The sequence below is a fragment of the Dicentrarchus labrax genome, unplaced genomic scaffold (assembly GCF_905237075.1).
Source record: "Dicentrarchus labrax unplaced genomic scaffold, dlabrax2021, whole genome shotgun sequence".
Lineage (NCBI taxonomy): Eukaryota > Metazoa > Chordata > Actinopteri > Moronidae > Dicentrarchus > Dicentrarchus labrax.
In genome coordinates, this window is record NW_026136719.1 from 3,637,312 (window position 1) to 3,660,649 (window position 23,338).

Consider the following 23,338-nt stretch of genomic DNA (forward strand, 5'->3'; position numbering starts at 1 on the left):
TGAGACATTCACTTAGCAGTTCATCCTTTGTGGCCATTTTTCTGATGTACTCTTGGATTTTTGATGTTTCATCCTGGATAGTGACCTTGATGCTCAGTAGTCCTCGGCCTCCCTCTTTCCGCTTAGCGTACAGTCTCAAGGTGCTGGATTTGGGGTGAAACCCTCCGTGCATGGTTAGGAGCTTTCTTGTCTTGATATCTGTGGCTTCTATCTCCTCCTTTGGCCAGCTTATGATCCCAGCAGGGTATCTGATGACTGGTAGTGCGTACATGTTGATGGCTTGGATCTTGTTCCTGCCATTCAGCTGACCTCTTAGGACCTGCCTTACTCTTTGGAGGTATTTGGTTGAGTGGTTGACTTCCTTGCGGCTTCCTCATGGTTTCCATATCACCTATGTTGCCCTTTGGTAGGTCAACCCCTTCAGTTCTGATCATATTGCCTCTCTTTGAGACCATCCGGCCACACTTGTCCAATCCGAATGACATCCCTATGTCGTTGCTGTAGATCCTGGTGGTGTGGATCAGTGAGTCGATTTCTCGCCCATTCCTGGCATACAGCTTGATGTCATCCATGTAGAGCAGGTGGCTAATTGTTGCTCCACTTCGGAATTGGTACCCGTAACCACTCTTTGTGATGATCTGACTGAGGGGGTTCAGGCCTATGCAGAACAGCAGTGGTGATAGCGTATCTCCTTGGTATATGCCGCATTTGTGGTGACTTGGGCAATTGGCTTTGAGTCGGCTTCTAGGGTTGTCTTTCACATTCCCATCGAGTTCTGGATGAAGGCCCTTAGGTTCCTGTTGATCTTATACAGTTCCAGACATTCCAGTATCCACGTGTGGGGCATTGAATCGTAAGCTTTCTTGTAGTCGATCCAGGCGGTGCACAGGTTGGTCTTCCTGCTCGTACAGTCTCGGGCGACTGCTCTATCGACCAGTAGCTGGTGCTTGGCTCCTCTGGTGTTGCTACCAATTCCCTTCTGAGCCCCGCTCTTGTATTGAGCTACGTGCTTACTCATCTTAGCCGCGATGATGCCTGACAGGGCCTTCCATGTTGTGGAGAGACAGGTTATTTGCCGGTAGTTGGATGGGAAGGGTCCCTTCTGAGGGTCCTTCAGGATTAGGACCGTCCTGCCCTGGGTTAGCCACTCTGGGTGGGACCCATCCCTTAGCAGGAGGTTCATCTATGCTGCTAGGCGTTCATGGAGTGCTGTTAGCTTCTTCAGCCAGTAGGCATGGATCATATCGGCCTGGTGCTGTCCAGCTCTTCATCTTTGACACTCTTTCTTGGATGTCTGCCATTGAGATGGTTACTAGTTCTTGTTCTGCGAGGTTGCTGTGGTCTGCTCTTAGGTCCACTAGCCATTGGGCATCTGGGTTGTGTGATGCCTCTTTTTCCCATATGGCCTTCCAGTGTTCTTCCACCTCAGCTCTTGGTGGGTCTGACCTGTATTTATTTCCTCCCTGCCACTGAGAGTACACCTTGGCTGGTTCAGTGGAGAACAGCTTGTTTATTCTCCTGGCCTCTGCCTCCTTGGTGTATCTCTTCAACCGGGTGGCCAGTGCTGTTAGTCTCTGTTTGGCAGTTTCAAGTGCTTCAGGTATGGAGAGCTTGGTGTATTTCCTGGGTGCCCCTTTATTCACTATGTTGCCTTTCTGTAGCTCTGCTAGCTGGGTAACTTCTCTCCGTGTTGCCCTTATCTTGGCCTCTAGTCGTATTCTCCATGCTGGATGCTGCCTGTTATGGTTTGAGCCCATCCTGTATCCAAGCAGGATTACTGTTGCTGTACTGTTTATCAGCTTATTGGTCTCAGTGATGGTTCCCGTAGGGATTGTTGTTATTGCAGCATTCACATCCACTAGCAGATCTTCTGAAGGTGCTTTACAAGTCAGCTTTGGTATTCGTCAGGGGTTCCAGGTTTCTAATTGGGCCATGATCTTCATTCTCAGGTCAGCAGCTCTTGTACTGAGGCTGTTGTTATTTGTTGGGACTTGGTACCCAATCTCTGATTGTGGGGGTGATGGTGGCATCCCCCCGCTGACCTGTCGTCCTGGCGCCCCCTTGCTGTAGCATCGTTATATATATATATATATAATGATATATAAAACAAAAAACAAAACAAAGCAAACTAATGCAGACTGTATGTTGGTAATGGTATGAACATTTGTGTCACAGTCATTAAGACCTTGACTTTCTCGAGCGCCCTGACAGGGAATCAGTTGTTGATTCCAGCTATAGAAAGTTCCAGAGAGAGGATGTGTACTGATGGAAGGATCCATTGGGAGATCCGGAGTTTATGAGGAGGCTTTGTGGCGACTGTCAGACCTTAAAGCAGAAATCTTCTGAGAGTTGGTGACATTAATAACTGAATCATCATTCAGAAGAAAGACATCAGGAAACAGGAAACAGGGATAGTCTGTGATTCAGACTGGGGGTGTGAGGTGGATGTATATCAGGAAGGGGTCGTATGTAAGACTGATTGCAAACCCTTTTCCCCTTTTCTCTCATTGGGCAAACTGGTGACCCCTGACTAATGGTACACAGGTTATTTTATGGATATTTCATATTATATTTAATGCATATCAATATCAGAACAACTGATAAACTGTAAACAGTGAACAAACTTTGAAAAGATAAAAACATCATTCTAAGGTATCGAAAACACAATGATTCTTATTTTCAGGTGATTACATCAAACATCACCAAACATACCTAATACATAATATTATACTACATTTCGGTCAAAAGAGCCTCCTCAATGTTACAAACTGGACTTTAAATGACAAGTCTTATGTGTCGTTAATGTAAATCTTTAAATAAACTAGTCTTATTATATAGTTTGTCTGAGGGTTTAAATTTAGTTTAATTCTGAGAATCAAATTTAAGTCTGAAAGCACTTTTCTTTGCTCATATTTACATTTCATTCTCACTAAAGAGAAATAGCTTCCAAGTTCACAGCGGCAGCATTCGGACAGTAAACATTGTCTCAAGGCCACCTGAGAAACACTCAGAGTTGAGTTCCAGTAAAGCCTCCACACATCCTTTAGCATCATATCAGCTTTGTTTGCCCTTCAACTGAGAGGAAACAAAGTGAAGAAATGTTAAAGCACAGCAGGGTTTCACCAGGATTTCTATTTCCATGTGACTTCCCTGGTGGAAAGGATCAGAGGACGGGCTCTTTAATAACCGGGACATTCTGTCACATCTGCATTATTTAAAAGGACTGCGAGAGGTTTTTTACACTAATTAGCGAATAAACATGCAAATGTTGTTTTGTTGTTTGGTGTAGTGCTGCTTTGTTGGTGCGTGTTCGCTCCAACAACCCAACAAACAAAAGGCTGTTTACGTGACATCTGAACGTAATTTGAACCACAATTAACATTAAAACCTGTTTGAGCAGTTTTGTGTGCGTGACTATCGAAACCTGCCGAGAGACAACAGAGCAGGAAGTTATCTGGTGACTAATTAGTAAGTTGATCTTCATTTCAATGATCCGATATGGATTCATAAAATCCAGAGATTGATGTTTTGCCTTATCCTGTGGATGTTGGAAGCTTTATTAGGACGTGTCCACGTCGTCAGAAAAGTGCTAGCAGGCTGTTGGGAACAGGCGTTTGTGCCATGAGAGGGTGATGGTTCTATGACAAGTAGATTTACATTAGCAAAGTCGCTGCAAAGAGGTCAGAAAGTGGTGTTCACCTGCATTATATATGTAGTAAACAGTTTTATGTTCGAGGCTGGGATGTATGTATTACAGAGGCTCTGTGAGGCATTGAGGTATACAGGTTCCCGGGCTCCCCCGACTGACACTCATTTACAGTCTACACCAATGTAACCCCCTAATACTGGAAAAGTACCAATCTGTCTCCAGCACTGTACAGTAGAAAATATTTAAATATGTCTCTTGTTATTTCCTGTTTATTTTCAAATGATTTCTTTTTACCCTCGTTCACTGTTCAGTAGCTCAGTGACTTTTCAGACTATCTTAGTGACTTTATTTTCTAAAAAGCCACCACCACTATGTCATTTTTCCCCATTGGAAGCAGTCATATTCCCTACTACTGGAAAATGTATAATTCTAATATATAGGTGTATTTAAAGTCAACAGTAAACAGTAAGCTACCAAAACAAAATGTAAGGACAGCCTCAAAACTGTGTTCTAAATGTGCAAATGTTCACCTTTTATCAGCGTGTCATCAAATGAGATGGCAAGTAAATAAAATTCATGTTTTTCAGTCAAATAAAAGTCATTAAAATTCTCAGGGTTTGGCTTTATTGATCACACTCCTTGAAGCTCCTCCAGATATTTTCAAAAATATGCAGCTTTCCTTTATTAGTATAGATTAATTAGTCCATAGCGACACATGACGATAGAGCCTTAATATACTGATGTTCCCATCCTGTAGCTATTGCTCTCTTAGCTTGTAAGAGACAAACATCTACTAATGTGCAGTCACTCTTCTTAGCAATAAATACCCAGAATGCAAAGCTTTGGGAAACAAGTTTCAGTTTTGTTATCTGGCTGATCAAGAACCTCCTTCCAAAAAGTGTTCATTCAGTGTTGTTACATTGAAATATATTTTTAATAACACTAATACAGTAGACTTAGGAGAATATGATATGTAAATGGACATGCTATGATAATTTCCTACCACCGTCAGGGGCACTGACCTATGCAGAGGGGGCATGAAGTTTGTGTCTCCGCTTTCAGGTCATTCCTAATTTATGCATTTCCAACACTGTGTATGGACCCCAGTCTGCAGAAATATTCAAATGCACTTGGAAATACCACTAGATATGACACATTTATACAACGTACAAATAACTCCATGATTTTTGCCCCAAACTGCATGAAATAAGCATAAAGTGTAAAGGGGAGACTATGGGTAACCGTAGCACCTATTTTCATGCTAGCATCACATGATTAGGTCATCTAGATTCATATGATACCATTTTATCATCACTCTAACTTTAAGATGGAGCCTGTTACAGCCTCTAAAAGACAGCGAGGAGTGGAAGAGGTAATGATAATGGGGTGGCCAATCAGCTTTCAGGGCCCCTCTGGAAACGCCCCTGACCACAGTATAGCATGGTATTTATCCGTCTGTCTATTGATAAACTGCTGAAACACTGTCAATCTGTGTTCTGTATTATTCATTTCACCTCTGCTCCTCACTCCTTCAGTCATCATTCAGCTTCTGCTTTTCCACTCCCCCTCTAAACTCCATCATATATAATATATAATGTTACACACACACTGGTGGATCCTCTGCGTTTGCTCGTCCGCTGTTTAAGATTTACAAGAACGATAGTCGACGGATTAAAGAGCAGAACTGCTGATTTTTATTCCATCTTTGATCCTCAGCTGTTTACTTGTTTGTTTTAGCCCCCCCGTCCTCCCCCCCGCACGTCCTCTTCCCCGCCCGTCCTCAGAGATTTGACTGTGCGCAGGCAGCAAGATGACTGTGTAATCAGGTTGTATATAACATAAATGTTGAATGTAGTTATTGTACAGGAAGGCCATATATTATTCATTAGCTCTAATTCTAGGTCAAAACCGCCTTGTGTTACAGTGTGTGTAAGTTATTGTGCTCCAGGTTATCACGTCTTATAAATGTTGTTTTGAATCCTAACAGCAAAATAATTTGATTAAACAACCTGTTCATTTATCATTTGGAGGGATTACAACCTCAGGTTAACATGCTTTAGACCTAGAATTAGAGACAATATTGGGGTTTTCCTCACACAGCAGGAGGCATCACACAGTACACTGTAAAACCTGCTGAGTTAGTTCAACTCAGACTGTTTGAGTTTATTAACTCAAACAGTCTGAGTTGTTCGATTTGAGTAGAAGTAACTCAAGTTTTTACTGTTAAGGTAACCTGAGTAAATTAAGTTAATTGTACCAATTCTATTCAGTGAATTGATGTTACACAAACACTTAAATGCATCTTCTTTATACAAATGTTACCATCAAGTTTACATGGATTCAGTTTTCTTCTATTAAAGCAGATTATTATATTACCTGTCAAAGCAGCTGAAAACAATTGATAATTAATTGATCATCAACATGGTAGCCACTTAATTTCCTGTAGTTTCTTATGTCACTAACATCAAATCTTTACACTTTGGGGGAATCATTGAGAATTATTTGAATGCATATTTGGGCTTTATGATGATTACTAAACTGAACAATTCATTTTTGAGTTGGGTTAAGTTCATGTGAATGAGTGTCTTCAGGTTTTACAGTGTAGATAAAATAAATAACCAGTGGCGTGAATCAAAATGTACAAAAGATAACCCCCTCTCCCTCCCTCCCTCCCTCCCTCCCTCCCACCCTTTTCTCTCTACAGGGAGAGAAGTGGGGAGGAGAACTGTTGTAGGTGGATGGGTTGATGTGATTAATGCTGATGCTTTGTGTTTAACATGTTGCATAATCATAAATGGGATTTGCATGTAACAAACAGAAGTCTTAGATAAGACAAACCATGTTCCATATATATATATTTATATAAATATATATATATGTGTGTGTGTGTGTGTCTGTATTTTGACATGTTTAAATACGGAGTTTAAACTGCATCAAACACACATGGGAGTTTTTTGTGTTATGGTGGTAAAGCTCTGTTCTTCTCGCTGTAAATATCAAATATTAAATCTGATAGCAGTGTATAGAAGGCTGCAGTGATTTAATTTACTGTAGACATCTTTCTTTCCTCCCTCCCCCTCTCTTCTCTCCTCCCCACTCAGGGAGCCTGGGTGCAACAGTGGAACCTCCTCCTTGAGAGAGCTTTTCTCCTCTGGATGTTATGGCTGAAATGGTACGTAGGCTCAGTCAAAGGCTGAAAATAGAGTTGAAATTAAGGGGGATGATTAACTGGCAGGAAGAGATGTGAGAGTGTGCTTGTCCCTTTCTTTCATGTATCATCTCAAACTGGGCTGGTTTAGGATAACGGAGCTGCAAAGTGGACTGTGTTTTTATGGAGAGGACCTCTGCAGGCATTAAAGAAACATCTCACCTGTGATGGATTTACTCTGACCCAGTAAGGGTCCGGGATCATTCGGATTAGGGGTGGGCGATGTTTGGTGGTAAATTCTCTGGAAGGATTTCTGTTTCTGGTATTTCCTGTGGAGGTAGTTCATCACATTGAATCCTGTAAATTCAATATTTCTATAAAGCAGTTATGCTCATTAGGGGTCAAAGCAGCTCTGTTGTATCTGTTAGGATTATTTGTGTGCCATCGAACTATCTGGGTCTACATCACCGCCCCAAATTCAGTGTTTTCTTGTCCCTGTCGCTTGCCCATTGTTCTATTAGACAACTTACTTTTCTTCAAAAAAGTGAACTAAAGGCTGAGATACAGGCCTAGTGTGTGTATATATGTGTGTGTCAACATGCAAGAAGGTGTCTGGAAAACCATTTCTCCCAGTCAGTGAGTCCAGGGTTACAATCCCCCGGTGGACAAGTCCTACTTACTAACAGTGTGGCAATACATTCATGTTGTGTGTTTCCAAGTGCTCCTTGTCAGGTAAATGAGAAACAAGCATCCAAATGCTCGCAGTCTGCTTGGAACCCGTCATTTCTGCTTGCAGCTATATTCAGGGGTCAAAGCACCAAAGCTACTGCAACCCTGCATCTGTTAGGATTATTCTTGTGTGCTAATCTGGGTCTCAGAGACCTGAACAGATGCCGTTCCCAATATGTTGGAAATCTCACCCACAAGTTTTGGCCTATAACCTTGAAAACATACCTACCATACTGTATTATATTCCATTTCTGATAATAGATCCTCCTCAATGTTAGACACTACTTAAGTCACATGTTCGGATGCTTTGTCCAAGCGTCGGTGAGTAGTCTTGGGATATTCTGCCTCTAGGGGGCGCCACAATGCGGAAGGTTTATGTCTCAGAATTTGCGACGTGGAAGTTTGTGAGGTCATTACTCAGTTGAAGCATTAAATTTGGTAATAATTACTTAAATTGGCTGTGAATTATTACCACCTCACCTGTACGTCCTACAGAACTGAAATGTTTTCAGCACGCAGACTGAATTGTGACCCATGGTCAGTTCAGAAGTCCGTCAATCTACATTTTTCATAAACATCTGTATCTACAGAGTCTTCGTTCAAATGCTTCCAAAATCGAAACAGACGAGAGAGAGAGTGAGGAGAGACAGACTGAGAAGATTCTAGATATGATGAAGCTGTCAAACACCATTAATCCCTTAAAGGTCCGGTGTGTGACATTTCTATTGATCTATCGGCAGAAATGGAATCTAATAACTTTTAAAACAATCGCTCGCCTGCACTCCGCTCTACCGCTCTGCTCAGACACTTTGAAAAGAAATAAAATATAACTCTCTCTGTGATTAAGGAATTGAGCCAGTAGGTATTACTAGACCGGGGAACAGCAGAAATGTTGATATTTTCGTCCTTTTTTGTTGTTTTGTGCAGCAGCGGAAAAAATGACTGACTTTCTGAACTTGTAATAAATGAGAATTCACTGAGCCTTTTGGTTCCAGCAGCATGTTTTCATGGTCTTTATATCACATTATCCCACCACTCACCAACCTTGGTATTGTCACTGTGTGTGTGTTTGTCTGCAGGTTTGAGTGTGCAGTGTAGTGTTTATTCTCTCTGCTCATCTCGCAGTCCTTAAATGTGTGTCATTTATCTCATGCCGTTCCATTGATTGTCCCCCCATCGCTCTGCCTGGCAGTGATTGGACACTCGTCTCCACTTGTCTCGTCTCCCCACTGTTCCCAGCAGCAGCGGAAAGGCAGAGCTTTAACATATTCCTCTGAGCTGCTGCCAATTACATCCTCAATTCGTCTGCATTTTGTTTTATAGTAAGTTTTTTTCTTTTGCTGTTATCTCTAAACGTTGCCATGGGATGTGCGATAACAGAGCTTTCCTATTGTAGCAGTTTCATTGTGAATATGATGAGTTGTTTTTCTTCTTAAATTGGACCCATTTAGTCTGGACCCAGATGGCTGCTAATACGAGGGACATGAGCATGCAAAGTCTGTTAGGCAGATGACAATATGACCGCTTAGAGATGAAAAGTGGGACTTGGAAATAACACTGAAGGGCTGGGTGTATGTGTGGGGGGTAGTGGGTGGCTGAGGTGGGGGTCCAAGTTTTTGAGAGAGCCAAGTGAGCAAATTTGGCAAAGAAAAGTGAGAACAAGGGCAGGAGTTCTAGGCAGAGCGGAGAATAAATCAAAGGGAGCTGCAGAGAGAAAGTGAAGGTACCGGTACTGAGTCACCGTCGTCTGGGCCCAAGGTACCGCTGGTTCTCAAACTGCAGTCAGTGCAGGTCCTAATCGGTTAAATAGAAAACCAGCTGGACTCTGGGACGCTAACCTTGAAGAAAGTCGACACTCTCAGTAAGGCCAACATCATTCCCTCCAAACTGAGGCCCTTTTACAGCTCACACTCAGTTCTGTTCCTTGTTGGGCTGCAGCTATGGATTGGTTAAGTTATCGAGTATTCTATCAGTTCTTCCATCAATCAATCGAGTAATCAGATCAATAATGCTTTATTAAAGCTATAATATAGACAGGTCTAAACTGCTGTCAGAGTTTCCTTCAGGATTTTGTCTCAGCAGCGGAGGAAAGGCTTCTGTTGTACCGTCAGTGTACGAGTAGTGGAGTATTTTCAAAGTTGGATATCAGTAGTTTTACTTGAGTAAAGGATGTGATCTGTCCTCCACCCACAGCCTAACTGCACCGGTGTGCTACCAGCTCAGCCTTCCTCCTTGAGAAGGGGGGCTTGTGGGTAACTTGTGCCGGTTGGTTTCCTGGTGTGTGAGGATGAGGGTTAGTAACGTTAGGTTGCGGTAGAATACTCACAGGCTGTGTGTGTGTTTGCTGCCACAGAAACAAAGTCCCGGTTTATGAAACGTTTCTGTGACTACGGTTTCTTCTTCTACTGTTCACAGCTGAGTTGGTGCAGACTGTGGACAGCTAGTTAGCTAGCTAGCAGATACAAAGGACAATTAGAATAGTTTAACCTGTAGGTAAAATGTTTGAGCTGGAAGCCGCACACTGTCAGATGGTCTTATGATTTTATCTGAGGATAAACAATGACTTGTAGCTGCTAGCTAGCTTTTTAGGGTGAAACACTGAAGTCGTGCTAATGTGCTAGGCTAGTTCTGTCAGACACTGAAGGGAGTTTTTATCTTGTTCCTGCTTGAAAGGATCCCAAACTCCCAAAGAACACAGAAGTCCTAAAGCTTTACCACTTTGAACTGATCTTTTAACTCCAGTGCCAGTAGAAGTATGTGTTGTGTGTAAAGAAATAAGAATGTCCTTGTCACACTGAAGCAAAAAACCTTTGAGGCCTGAAAAAAGAGTTTTTTCTTAAAGCTGTCCTCCATTCAAGCCCACTAAGATCAAGCAGCCTGTCTTCAATAGAAGTATCATGAACAACCAGAATGCCAGACGTTCTGTTACTGTAAGCTCATTTCACCCACACACAACAGCCAACTCTTCACTAGAGGTCATTCGAACTGATCAATAAAAGCTGAAAGAAGTCTACCTGCTGTATTCTCGTTTACAATTCCTCCACTTTCCAAACATCATTAATGATGAATTAATTTCAGTCGAGACTTACTGGAGGGTTTGAATATCAGAGACGAGGACTCAGACTCGACTCGAGTCGCTGCTTTGATGACTCACAACTTGACTTAGCAGAAAATAAATAACTTAACTTAACTTAACACGCGAGCGCACTCTAGGAATGGCATCATGATTGGATGACTCAGTCAAGCTCCTCGCAACGCTACCTGATAATGACACAAATAATTATAATACAAATTCAATTCATTGTCATACCTTTTGAACAGTTTAGAGTAAAATTCATTCTTTTTTAGTTCATTAATACCGTGAGTTTTCTTTTCAGTGTTGAATACGCTGGATGACTGATGCATGTTCATCATCAGAGCATCAGGCCGAATGTTTGCATGTTTATCTTAAATAAACTGGTGAAATTGAGTCAGTGTGCTACCTTTCATACACTGGAACTTTGGTTTACCACAAACAAAATACTGGGAAGATTCATCCTCTGTAAAATAAGACAAACATAAAGACTGGATACTGCAGGTAAGACTACATCATCTTGGGACGGAAGAAAATGACTTGACTTGAAATAACTTGCTTTCCCAAGAAAAAAATTGACTTTGGGACATGCTTGAGACTCGGACCAAATGAGTCACATGTATGATGAATATCTAAATTACACTATAAACTGTAAGAGTACATTTTTGTTCAAGGACATCTATGAAAGGTTTCTCCAGAATAAGAAAAAACTCACTCTTACTGTACTTGTGACTCAAAGCTGCATGTAAGAGTCAAAATAGTTTCTTCCCACATACAGCTTATTGCTGTCTTCTAATGTGTACTGTAGCTCTCACAGGGCTGTTGGTGGGAGCAGCGTACACACCAGTGTACACTGACCCACTTTTACCACATATAGGGCATATTAATAATTCATATTCTATATGCCATTATATGTGTGTGTGTGTGTGTGTGTGTGTGTGTGTGTGTGTGTGTGTGTGTGTGTGCGTGCGCACTGTGGGCATGGTTATAGCATAAATGAACAGGATGGTTCACATACTGAGTGAGGAAACATCCAGCCTGTGGGTCAGTGGTTGTTAGGCCTCTAGAGCTGCTTTGCCTCTAAATGATTTAAAAGTAGAGATGTTTGTATGTCATTTTTTCCTTCCTGGTACCGATTCGGATGCCTAAACTTTAAATATATATACGTATACTAATTAATCAAAGTGTAGGGAGTATAGTGACTTCACTACCCTGGAAAAAAAGAAGGATGAAACAGGATGCTACTTCCTTGCAGTGTCCTGTTTCTGGGCTAATATATTTTATTATATTAAATATTGGATATTGAATACCTGATACCTGATCCAGAATTTTAGTCTACATAGGAGGCATTCCCAATACTGGTATCAACAACACTAGTTCAAAGTTCTGTTTCTCTTGTTGAAGCAGGATATTGGTTTTATTTGGTACATTCAATGAAATATTTTCTAAGATGAGCAGTTGTTGGTATTTCCTGTTAATATTACATAATCTTAAGGTTTCAGTCCTGGTTGATTTGGCAACAACTGTACTTTTGATGAAGAAGAAAGTCAGTATTTTCCTTTTAGTATTTTGTGATCTCATGCTGAGTGCATGGAGCGAGTAGTTTCCAGCAGCAGAGCATAGAAAGGAGTTGTTTACCTTCGTGTTGTGTTGGAGGTCTGCTTGTTTTGTTGGTTGTTCTTTTTCTCTCTTTCAAAAAGAAAGAATAATCCACTTGCAGAAATCACCAAAACGACTTGTTTTGTGGACCTTCAGTGCAAACCTCAGCAACAAATGTATTGCATTTCCCGAAGCTGCTTCAAGTGAGCTTTATTGTCATTATACAATACAGGACCGCACAAAGTAGCCCCCTCCATGCTGCACACAGAGAAAATGTATAAACACGTACTCAAATATTTTAAATTAGAATAGAATCAAATTGTGCAATAGAATAGAAATAAGTATATTAAAGAAGCACTGAAGGAAGACATTAAGAGGAAAATAGTGAGGTGGGAGTATGTACATTCATCATTTTCTGTAAATCTCGTGTGTGTGAGGGAAAGGTCCACGAAAGGCGGACTCCGCCATTAGCAATAAACTGTACTATGCAAAAATCCTAAGTATTATAACTTGGCTAACATGGTGTAAATGTTATTTTTTGTCACACTGACTAGAATTGTTGCAGGCCTATAAAATAACCAGAAACTCGATGAGTTTGGACGTTTCCGTCTGCTAAATGCACCACAACTGCAGAGAAAAACTGCACATAAATTCACACACTAAAACAAAAGGCATTAAAGTGTGTCATGAGATCATTTGAATTGAGTTGTAAAGTACCAAGAATGTCAGAGCGGAAGCATAACCCTGAGACATGGGGCATGGATCCCACACTCACATTGTGGCAAATCAGACCCTGCGAGAGCTGAGGGTGCTGATTGTGGCCCGATAATGAGCTGAAGGTCCTTAAAGAAGCCAATTAGCCCTAATAAGCTACAGTTTCTGGCAACCCCGGGGAGAGGATGGAGTGCGCTTATACACTGTACATAGCACACACACACACACACACACACACACACACACACACACTCATCTTTTCCTCTCATCTCTCATCCATTTTCACTCCTGGCTGCGACTCATTTGTGTAGTACAAACACATACAAATACATGCACACACAAGTACACACACTTTCTTGTTGTCTGCAGTTTTCTGCCTCTGGGAGATGGTTGTTTGGTCCCTGGTGTCCGCGGTGACAGTTATTGATCAGGGGACGATGGCTGCTCCAGTTTGATCTCTCAGTCAGGAGGACTCATTACTCCACTGCTGCTCTTATTCATGCGAGCAGGGGGAGCGTGGAGTGGAGGAGAGGCGAGGGAGGAGCGGGAGGAGCGGGAGGAGAGGGAGGAGAACGGACTAAATTAATTCCCGAAACGCATACACCACATCTCAGTCAGTCCACCTCGAGCTTCTCCACTGATCTGAGAGGATTAAATCCCTTCTTCTGTTGTGTTTTTATTGACAGCTCACACGTGTAACTATTACTATTGCATTACTTTTACTATCTGTAGCATTTCAAGATGAACAAAGAAAAACACTCCAGGGTGGATGAATACACCAGGGAGCTTTTGAAAAACAATAACGTTTTCCTGCTTAGACACCATCCGGTAGTAACGAAGTTTTGTCGCCTCTTGTTGTTTCAGTGTGAATGGAGGTCTGGGTTGGGGTTAGGCAGATGGAGGTGGTGCTGGACGAACACGGGAATTTAACCCAGGAGACTGCGGTTGGCATCCAGTGTGAAACCAAAATTGATGACAGGATGTGATGAGACATCACTTGCAACCTTTTCCTAATCCTAATAAAATTTATGTCCACACATTATGAAACTGTGACTGTTTCACAACGTTAAGCACTCCAGCTTTATCAGGGCCAAAGCAGTAACACTGCAAAGGCCCTATTGAAACTGCTTGGGCTATTATTATAATTATTTTAATACCAAATGAATCATTTAACTTTGCACAAAATTGAGTGGTAGTGAAAATATAAGTATTCTATTGGTCCTGTACAAAATGGCGTTGCCACACCCGATCACACAAGCAAAAAAGCCTTTTGGATCCGTACCCCAAACACAACAGGAAGTTGGCAATTTTGAATTTCGTGGTAATTTTCGGTGATTTTTTTTTTGTTGTATTTTAATGACCTCGTCCTAGGGAATGTAGGGAGTATTCTAAAGACCATCACAATTAAAAGTTGTGCTCTTTGTGTCTGTACATTGAAGGGCGCGTCTGTGGTGTGGCGTAGAATTTCCATATGTTCCCATGAAAGAGGAAGTTGTCATAACTGTACATGGTCCAATCTCCATCAAACTTTCACATAGTTGGTAACAGTCCCGTCCTGAACACGTCTACGTGACAATATTTAGTCATAGTCATAGTGCCCACTACTGGCAACAGGAAGTAAGTCTTGTGTGGAGATTTGGATATAATCTACAGGAATTTTTTATGTCGTGGTCCACACATGATACACTGGGGGTCGGGAACCAGTGGTGTACAGCACCAACAGTCATGTCACCACTCCGCTGCTCTCAGTTTCCCCTTTTAACACAAAAACTTGTAATTCAGTATTGAATTAATTTTTAACTCACTGTAACTGTTTCCTATTCTTTCCTATTCTTTCCTATCCTGTTCAGTTCAGCTACTGTAGATGAAACCCAGATGTTTCCCATTGAAATCAACCAGGAAAGTCGAGCTTTATTGAGCTTCCACAGAAAAAAATTGCAAAGTAGAGCTGACTGCAATTAATCAGTGATTGAGATCAGTATTTCTGTCGAAATAAAGGTCTGTTTGTCTCTGCAGTTGAGGTCGATAAAGACCACTATTTGAGAATTTACTGTATTTATTCCATTTTGGTTATATTTATCTGTCAGATAAGCACAGATTTTGCCTAAATTATACACTGCAAAAACAGCCCTTCTAGAAACAAGCTAAATCGTCTTAATTCAAGCAAGTTGTGCTTAATACAAGTTCAAAATTCAAGTATTTTGGTCACTTTATTAAGATGAATTTAAGAATTTGTACATTAATCTCAGATTTATAATTATCAAAAATATAATCTTGAAATACATTCACATGAAAATATGAATGCTGTGGTTTTCTGTGTAATTTACAGTCTGTAATATAAAAATTACTACTTTATTCCATATACATTTCTTTAAAATGCTTTATAAATAAAGGTTTTGCATTGAGATATGACTGTTTCCTGTTAAAGAAACTGCATTTAACCAATTTAGACTTAATTTTTTACACTACACTGCAAAAAACAAATCTCTAAAAAAAGCCTTGTTTCTGGGAAATAAGACATGTCTTTTGTCTAAAAAGAAAAATAATTGTGTCAAGCTTGTTTTGCATTATAAAAGTAATCTGGTTTTAAGAAAATCTGTCTGTCTTGAGAAGATAGTAAAGCTAATATTGAGCTCAATTTAACAAGTTCCAACAATGGTTTGCATAATATCCCAGCAGAGGAACAAGATTATTTTAAGAGTAAGAACACTTGTACAACTTCTCAGCCAAAGAGAGAGAATTCCTTAATGGCATCCTGTGTTGTGAGAAGCATCTAAATGTGGCCTTTGAAGCAAAAACCTCAGTGAAAGCCACACACCAGTCATAAATCTAATCTTTGATCTAAAGCTTGAAAATATTGTAGATTGAAACGTGTTCCGATGTTAAACAATATGACTGATGCTGATTGTGAAAGGATTGTTTACAGTGTGACGGACAGATTGGAGAGGACACTTTCGGATGAATGTGGCAAATTATGTAGATGACAACATGTTCTGTCTCAAGTGTTTCAATCAGATACGGCAAAGAGAAATGCTATTGTGCGTACACACCTGCAGTGCCTCGCCTGCTAAAAGTTCAGAATCTGTGCTGGTCTTTGAGGCAGAAATTAGAAAATGAATTTGAATCTAACTCACAATATTCATTCATTGGTTGATTCCCCCCCCAATAGTGAAACTAATTACAAATGTTATCAGTGATTCCTCTGCAGTTGCGATCTGTGCTTTCATCAGCAGTACATTCACGTTCTCCGTCTCTTGTTTTCTGCCCCATCCTGGAATCTAATTGGGACGTCTGGGTTAATAGATTTGTAGGCGGCAATACAGAACAGCCATTGAGATAAGGCTTGATGATTGCTTTCATTTAAATTGGCAGAATGGTTTTTGCCTCCTCTCTGATCAAGATGCTCGCAGCAGTTTGGAGCAGAAGAAAAAAGCTATTTCACACCAAAACATACACAGGAGCTGGGAATGGGAGCTAACAACAGAAGACACAGCCACCATGCACTGCTAATGCAACACACACAAAAAGCACATTTTCCCCCTGCTGCATCCAATTCCTGCTCTGAAATTGATAAGATAAACAGCAGTATAGACCTCGGCTTGGATATCCCAGAAATCTTTGCGGTTGCAGAGGGATGAGGTGTGACATTTGTGTAATGGAGACCAAGTGTGTGTTTTGTGAACACTGCCATTGGGGAGTGAGATACGCAGATGTGCGAGATCCGTGGGCTTATCTGCTGTGAGATGGGGGCTCCGAGGAGGCCTCAGGCTCACAAAAGGACAAAGGTTTTATCACTTTGACCATTATTGAAGCCTCTTTTTCATTTGTTCGCTGTGTGGCTCGGCATCGTTAGAGGAGGAGGGGGAAGGAGGCCAGAGTAAGCTATTGTCTGACTCTCGAGGTGCCAATAACAATTATTGTGGATGTGTTATGACTGCTTTGCACTGAGAGGCATTCACATAAAGGTTAGAGAAGAGCTTCCTGACTGGAGGGTCAGTGGCTCAAGAATCTCATTAAGTCTCCTAAGGGCAGGATGCCAGGAAGCAGATCAGTAAACATCCTCCCAAGATTATCTTGATTTTACCCAAAATAGAGCCGGTTTAAAGTATATTTCAGTGTAGAAATATTGAAAGAAAAAGAAAATCTTTCCCCAAGTTTTAATTTGAAACTAAAAACCCAGTTTGAACAAATTAGTTTAATTAATTCAAATGAATCACATGTTATTATTATTCATTTATTCCACTAGTGTAGTTGTTACTGTTGCTATTGTTATTGCTGTGCATCTTTCTCTCCTCACCCACTCCCCCTCTACTTCTCTCCCTCCCCCTCTCTCTCTAATCCCAACTGGTCGAGGCAGACGGCCGCCCACCTAGAGCCGGCGTCTGCCCGAGCTTTCTGCCTCTTAAAAGGAAGATTTTCCTTAACGCTGCCGCCAAGTGCTTGCTCATGGTGGGAACTCTTGGGTCTCTGTTGGGAGTACGGTCTGACTGTTGATAGGTTTTCCATATATTGAGTCCCTGGAGTGGAATCCCAATAAAATTTAAACCAATAAAAACTCAAGTTCAGCTTCAACTGTACGATGCTGCTGATGTAGGGTGAATAAGGACCTGTGGTTTCAGCTTTCTGTCAGTGGGCAAATAAAGGTCAGAAGAATGCCACAGTGCACCTACATTCATGTTATTCAATTCAATCCGAAGATTTTAAAATGAAATTAGACGCAAATGTCTTTTTCGTTTCCGATGAGTACATCCAGTCCTGCAGGCACAGAGAGAGAGAGAGAGAGAGAGAGAGAGAGAGAGAGAGAGAGAGAGCTGTAGGTTATGTGCTGGTTGGCACACAGTTTTCTGCTTTGGCATACTTGGCTTGGTAACAGCATCGGTTGGCACTGCGAGTGGATTTACCTTGTCTGTTGTCTGGCAAACTCTCCTGTTGGATTTTAGCAGTTAATTATCAACAGACAATAAAATTTAACACCTTTCTACTGCAAAACAAGTTCACCTGAAGAGCAAACACTGAATGCAAGAATCTGCTCTGATAAACTGTCTATGGAAAAACTTGATGTTATTAGTTTTCCTTCCTACGGTGAGCCTGTGGGGTCAGATATGATGTGTAAAAATACTCTTGTACTCTCTCTTCAGATGGTTTTTTGCTGTAGTTTGGTGCAGAGGGTTTAGAGCTGGCCTGCAGGGTTCTGTCATGGCTTTCAGGTGAATAATCACCTGCACTTTTATGTCTTTCAGACACTTTGCACTCAGCTGTGAACTGCCCTGTTGTTTCGTTGTTTTCTCAACCAAAGCTAAACGGTTCCAGTTGGTCGAGGTGTGTTACTGAGGGGCTGAGTGGTGGTTAACTTTTGGAAAACACTGGAGCAGTAACACACTACAGGCTGTTAATCCAAAGCTGTGAGTCAGGGTTGTTATAGCAGGCACAGTATACACCCATCAGCCATAACATTATGACCACCAGGGTGCCCTTGTGGATGCTAGTTAATAGCAGCTAGTACAGTTAGCATATGCAGCAATTGCACCAGTAAGTGACTCCCTGTGTTACAAAAGAAAAGGTCCGTGCTGCAACAATCCCCTGATACTTTGGTCCCGGGGACATGGAGCTACCGAATTGAGTTTGATGTTGTTTTTGTTTTTAGTTAATTTTGGTGCCATGATGGTAATTGTTCAATAACCTCGAAGGACCAGTGTGTAAGGGTTTTAGTGTCATCTAGCTGTGAAGCTGCAGATTGTTATAAGCAAGTCTGTTGGTGAGCAGTGGCCATATTATGGCTGTTTCTGGTTAAACTAGAGTCTATCACTGTAGGGATCCTTTCCATAATGCTGTCAGACACTGACAATAACAATCTGAGTCTGTATGTGGTAAAAACTTTTAGTGGACAGACTTCGATGGGCGCATTTGCCCCCAGGGATTAGCTAATGTTACACGGCAGCCTGTTTCACAGCTATTTTCTCTTCTAACTCAATGAACTAAGGGTTTATTTGAGTTTTATTTGTTATGAAGTGTGTTTTACAATCATCTGTGTGGTAAAATTACTGTTTTTGTCTATGGAGTCTGGTGGGCTGTAGCGCCCATTGTTTTGGACTGAGATGATGGTGCTTTAGTGCAGAATCTAGTAGCAGTGAATTTTGTATTTATTCCCTTAAACCAAAATTTGATTACTTTTCTGGCAGTAGAGCATCAATATACCATACAGCTGTGGTTCCCAACCTTTTTCTATAAAGGACCCGTTTTCTATCATTCAGTATACAGACCCCTGATTATGTGACATATTTTATGGATATTTCATATTAAATTCAACTTTTTATACAATTCTCTTCATCTTTGACATACTTCATACATCTTGACAGAAGTGAACCAAATGTTGAGTTATAGGCCTACAGTGTATATTTTTGAATTTATTTTCTTACACACCCTAAAATCAAGAAGAACTCAAGACCCCCTCTGAGGCTTTGGAGACCCCTAGTGGGGGTCCCGACCCCCAGGTTAGGAACCACTGGTGTATAGCACATAAAGGCATCAACTACAGGGACGTACAGTACTTTCTTGGATTCAGTGTATCCAAATGGATTCCCTGCTTTTCCTGGATTTGTTGTTTGGTATAATATTCAACAGCTCTGAAACAAACTGAATTTTACTCCATTGCTGCCATCATAGTCCTCTGCTCTGCAGTGTGCAGCAGTGAACCAATAATATCCAGATAGATCAACATAGAAAAGACAAATCATCTCCAACAAAATGACAATTTTCTCCTTCTTTCTCTCTCCCTTATTACCTCTTTATAGTGGTTTGCCCTAAACGACTTGTCAGTGCCGCCGCCGATGCTCTAACTCCCTATTGTCCTCTCCTCGCATCTCCCTGGGCCTAATGTGCGTTTGTGTATTTGTATAAGAAATTCCATCTGTCATTTTCCATCCATACACTGGAGTCACAGTCTCTTGTGCGACCAACACACCTTGTCCCTGGACACAAGGCAGCATCTGCTGTGTTCTTGACCTCACGTACTGCAACTTATGAACACCGACTAAAAGACAGACACACACACACACACACACACACACACACACACACACACACACAATCTGAGGGAAGAAGGAGTAATGAGAACCCACCAAGCCTTTAGTTAATTAATTGTCATGCATCGGCTTCTTGGGGAAATAAGTGTTCAGTCACTCACTGAGCAACGAGGATCACTAACGGAGAGAGAGGGAAGAGAGAGTGACAGTGCAGATAAAAAAGAGGAAAGAAGACAAGAAAGATGGCCTATTACGCTCCATTTAGACTCTTCTCAATTTGGAGGAACTCCGCTGTGTGTTGGCCTCTTTACACCGTCTCATCTACAGAGACATGAGGAATGTGTAAAGAAGGGAGGGAGGGCGGAGGGATGACGGCATTCAGGGTGATGAGTCAGAGAAGCATTGAGGAGAAATCAGTGAGGTGGAGGCCCATTAGGGTGAAGTCACGTCTGCAAGGTTAATAATACGATTATAAACACACAAAGAGCATCAAAAGAAATGGTAAAGTCTAGTTTTGGCTAAACAGTGTGACAAAATGTGATTTAACTTTTTGTCACAGCATTTTGAATATGTCTTGTTCTCGTCATTTTAGTGTGATTTCCTGTTAAAACAGGCTGCTGCGTCAGGTAGGATCATCAACAATAGGTCAAATGTAATGTGGAAGGGGTCATTCGTAGTGTTGAACCTGCATAGAGCTCAGAGCTCATTGTTTAAGTTTAGTTTTTGTATACGGGTTTGATTTACTCTCAGCACTACCATTAGCTTTGTTTTCCAGAAGTTGTGTTCATTTGTAAAAAGATTATCTTTCTGAACAAAAAGTACCATAAACCTTTGTTCGTCACAGAACTTGCGATGATAACTTCTAGGTTGGACTAGAAAAATACATGATCCTGCATGCTATTATGGTTAAGGTTTGGCAACTAAAACAGGGGAAAGTCATTATGAACGTTAAAGTACGTCTTCCATATCCTCCACACTCAGGGCAAATTAAATAGGGCTCGGGAGTGAATTGGTACTCTTAAGGTTACCGACCGAATTACGTCGGCACCTCAGAGTACCGATTCACATGAAATCAATCGGTGCCAAATTTCCCTAACCTAAGAGCTCATTTTGGGTGAGGTAGTAAGGTAGATTATAGAAGGACAGACAGCGGCTGCAGTCTAACCTGAGGAACTGGTTAAACACAAAATATAAAAACTGAACATTACCGTGTTTATTAGCCTGAAAGCAAATTCCCACACAGCGGCTGCCGTTAGCAGCGGCTAGCGCCAAAGTTGAAGCGACACAACTTATAAGTCAGGCATCAACAACTTTAATGACATCTTCAGGTAATTAATTAGTTAGTTGGATAAGTTGTTGTTGGGGATAACTGGGCATTTTTCACTCTTGGTTGTTCCTAGCTAGGAGTGTCAAGTCATGCACTGACTCACACAATTGGATATTACAATATGGACGGTTATTTTTTACAACTGAAATTACATTTTGTTATTACAGAGACAGAAAAAGGTAATGTTGGGTATCAGTACAGAATTCCTGATACTTGCACTAGTATCGATTTTAAATGTGAACCCAACCCTAACTTTACATCCTGCACTGGAACTAGACGTTAAGATTGAAGGTATGGAGGATACTGGGCTGGTCTGTCAGGCTCATGAACAAATACAGTATCAACTTCACATTGATGACATAATAGTTAATAATCTGCTGTCTGTCAAGTATTATGAATGTGCAAAAAGTTGTTGACACCTTTACTCCTTATACATCGTCATTCAACCAAAACATGACTACTAAAATTAATATTTGTTTCCCTGCATGAAGCAGCAAAAAGGAAATTAAACTGATGTCATTAGTTCTGCAGCCGTAAACCGGAAGAAAGTCTTCAATTTTACTATTTACTGTGCCTCTCCTCGAAATTATTTAGTATTTATGAGCTTTAGGAAAGCACATCAGATGCTTATCGTTCTCTCTTGCTCACTGATAAACTTCATGTATTATAGAATAGATCTTAAAAGTGAGCCAACCCGATGCTCATAATTAAAATATTTCCAGATTGGAAATGGAATAATTAGCGTCTCTGTATTTTGCTACAATGCATTCGGTTACAACACTGAACACAGGGACATATTTCGGGGACTGGTGGGGAGTAGAGTGGCAGACGGCGCATGTCCGGCCCAGAGACCCCTTCCTCCCTCTCCGCCAAATCCCCCTGAGGAGTCACGTGAATCATTTACAGCCAGTTTTTGTATCAAGCTGAGATATTACCAGGCCTTGACATTTGGCAAAAGACAAGCTCAATTGGTGCATTTATTCAAACTGTCAGGACTACATTTGAATGTAATCTGATATCCTCAAAGCGGGCCATTGGGTTGTGTGATATAATATGAATATATTACAGGCTAATAGTCGGGTTCATTTTTACAATAATGTTGTGTCAGGAGGTGACTTCGATGCTGGCACTTCGGTGCTGAAATCAAGGGCGTGATTCACAACTGGGACGCCACCTCATCAGATACCACTTTACTCTCTAAGTAGAACCCAATCTGTGAGCAGCCTACTCATTAATCTGAGTTGAACCTGTTTAAGATGGAGAGAGGCTTCAGGGTCCAGGCACAAACTGTGAGCAGTGATCATGTCAGAGCGGCTCAGGGGGTAATGAGGCAGAAGAACTGCAGCGAACACTGCTCTGCTCGCCCCTCGTTTGACAGCACAGAAGAGGAGCCGCCATTCAGATAACATGTCTCTGCTGAGGCTGTCACTCACTACACAAGGTGTGTGTCTGTGTGAGCATGTGTTCCTGAAAACTCAGCAGCACACATATGGACATGCTCGTGGCTGCATGCCCATTTGTAAGAGTGCAATGTGTCCAAAGGCGCTGTCTGCAGACCTTGTTTGTCACAGCTCATGTATCACAAAGGGAGACAGGAGACTCCCATATGTTGCTCATGTCTGTTTGGACTAAACCATCAACCCTCCTCTTATTCTGCACTCCATCTGAAACCAGTGGAGTGCTAATCAGCTGAATCAGAAAAATAATTATATAAAATTAGATAATCGATGAATCATTTATCAAAGAAAAACACCACATCTTCCCTGGTTCCTGGAGGATTTGCTGTTATTCTTTACACACTGAATATCTTTGGGGTTTTGGACTGTTGGTCAGACAAAACAAAACATTTGAAGATGTAACTTTGGGTTCTAGAAAGTTGTGATATCCTGAACTGGCCTTCCATGTCAGATAATTATGTTGGCTACTGATGTGCACTACTTGGTCCAGTGACTGAATTGGAATTCAGCACAACCCTCACCGTGAACACAACATAACCCTAATTCTTTTACCAACAAGGACATTTTCAGTGCTGTTGCTGAGTATGAGCACTGCTGGAGTGCTTATTTTGCGGCTTTGT

General features: G+C 41.4%; 1 protein-coding gene across 1 annotated transcript in view; it reads left to right on the forward strand.

Annotated features, from left to right (window-relative positions):
- Nucleotides 1–23,338, forward strand: part of LOC127351354 (SH3 and multiple ankyrin repeat domains protein 2-like) — a 224,346-nt gene that overhangs the window by 11,467 nt on the left and 189,541 nt on the right. The window contains exon 2 of the mRNA XM_051378830.1: nucleotides 6,751–6,821. Coding sequence (XP_051234790.1) covers nucleotides 6,810–6,821 — 12 coding nt within the window. The 5' untranslated portion in view covers nucleotides 6,751–6,809. The remainder of the gene's footprint in view (nucleotides 1–6,750; nucleotides 6,822–23,338) is intronic.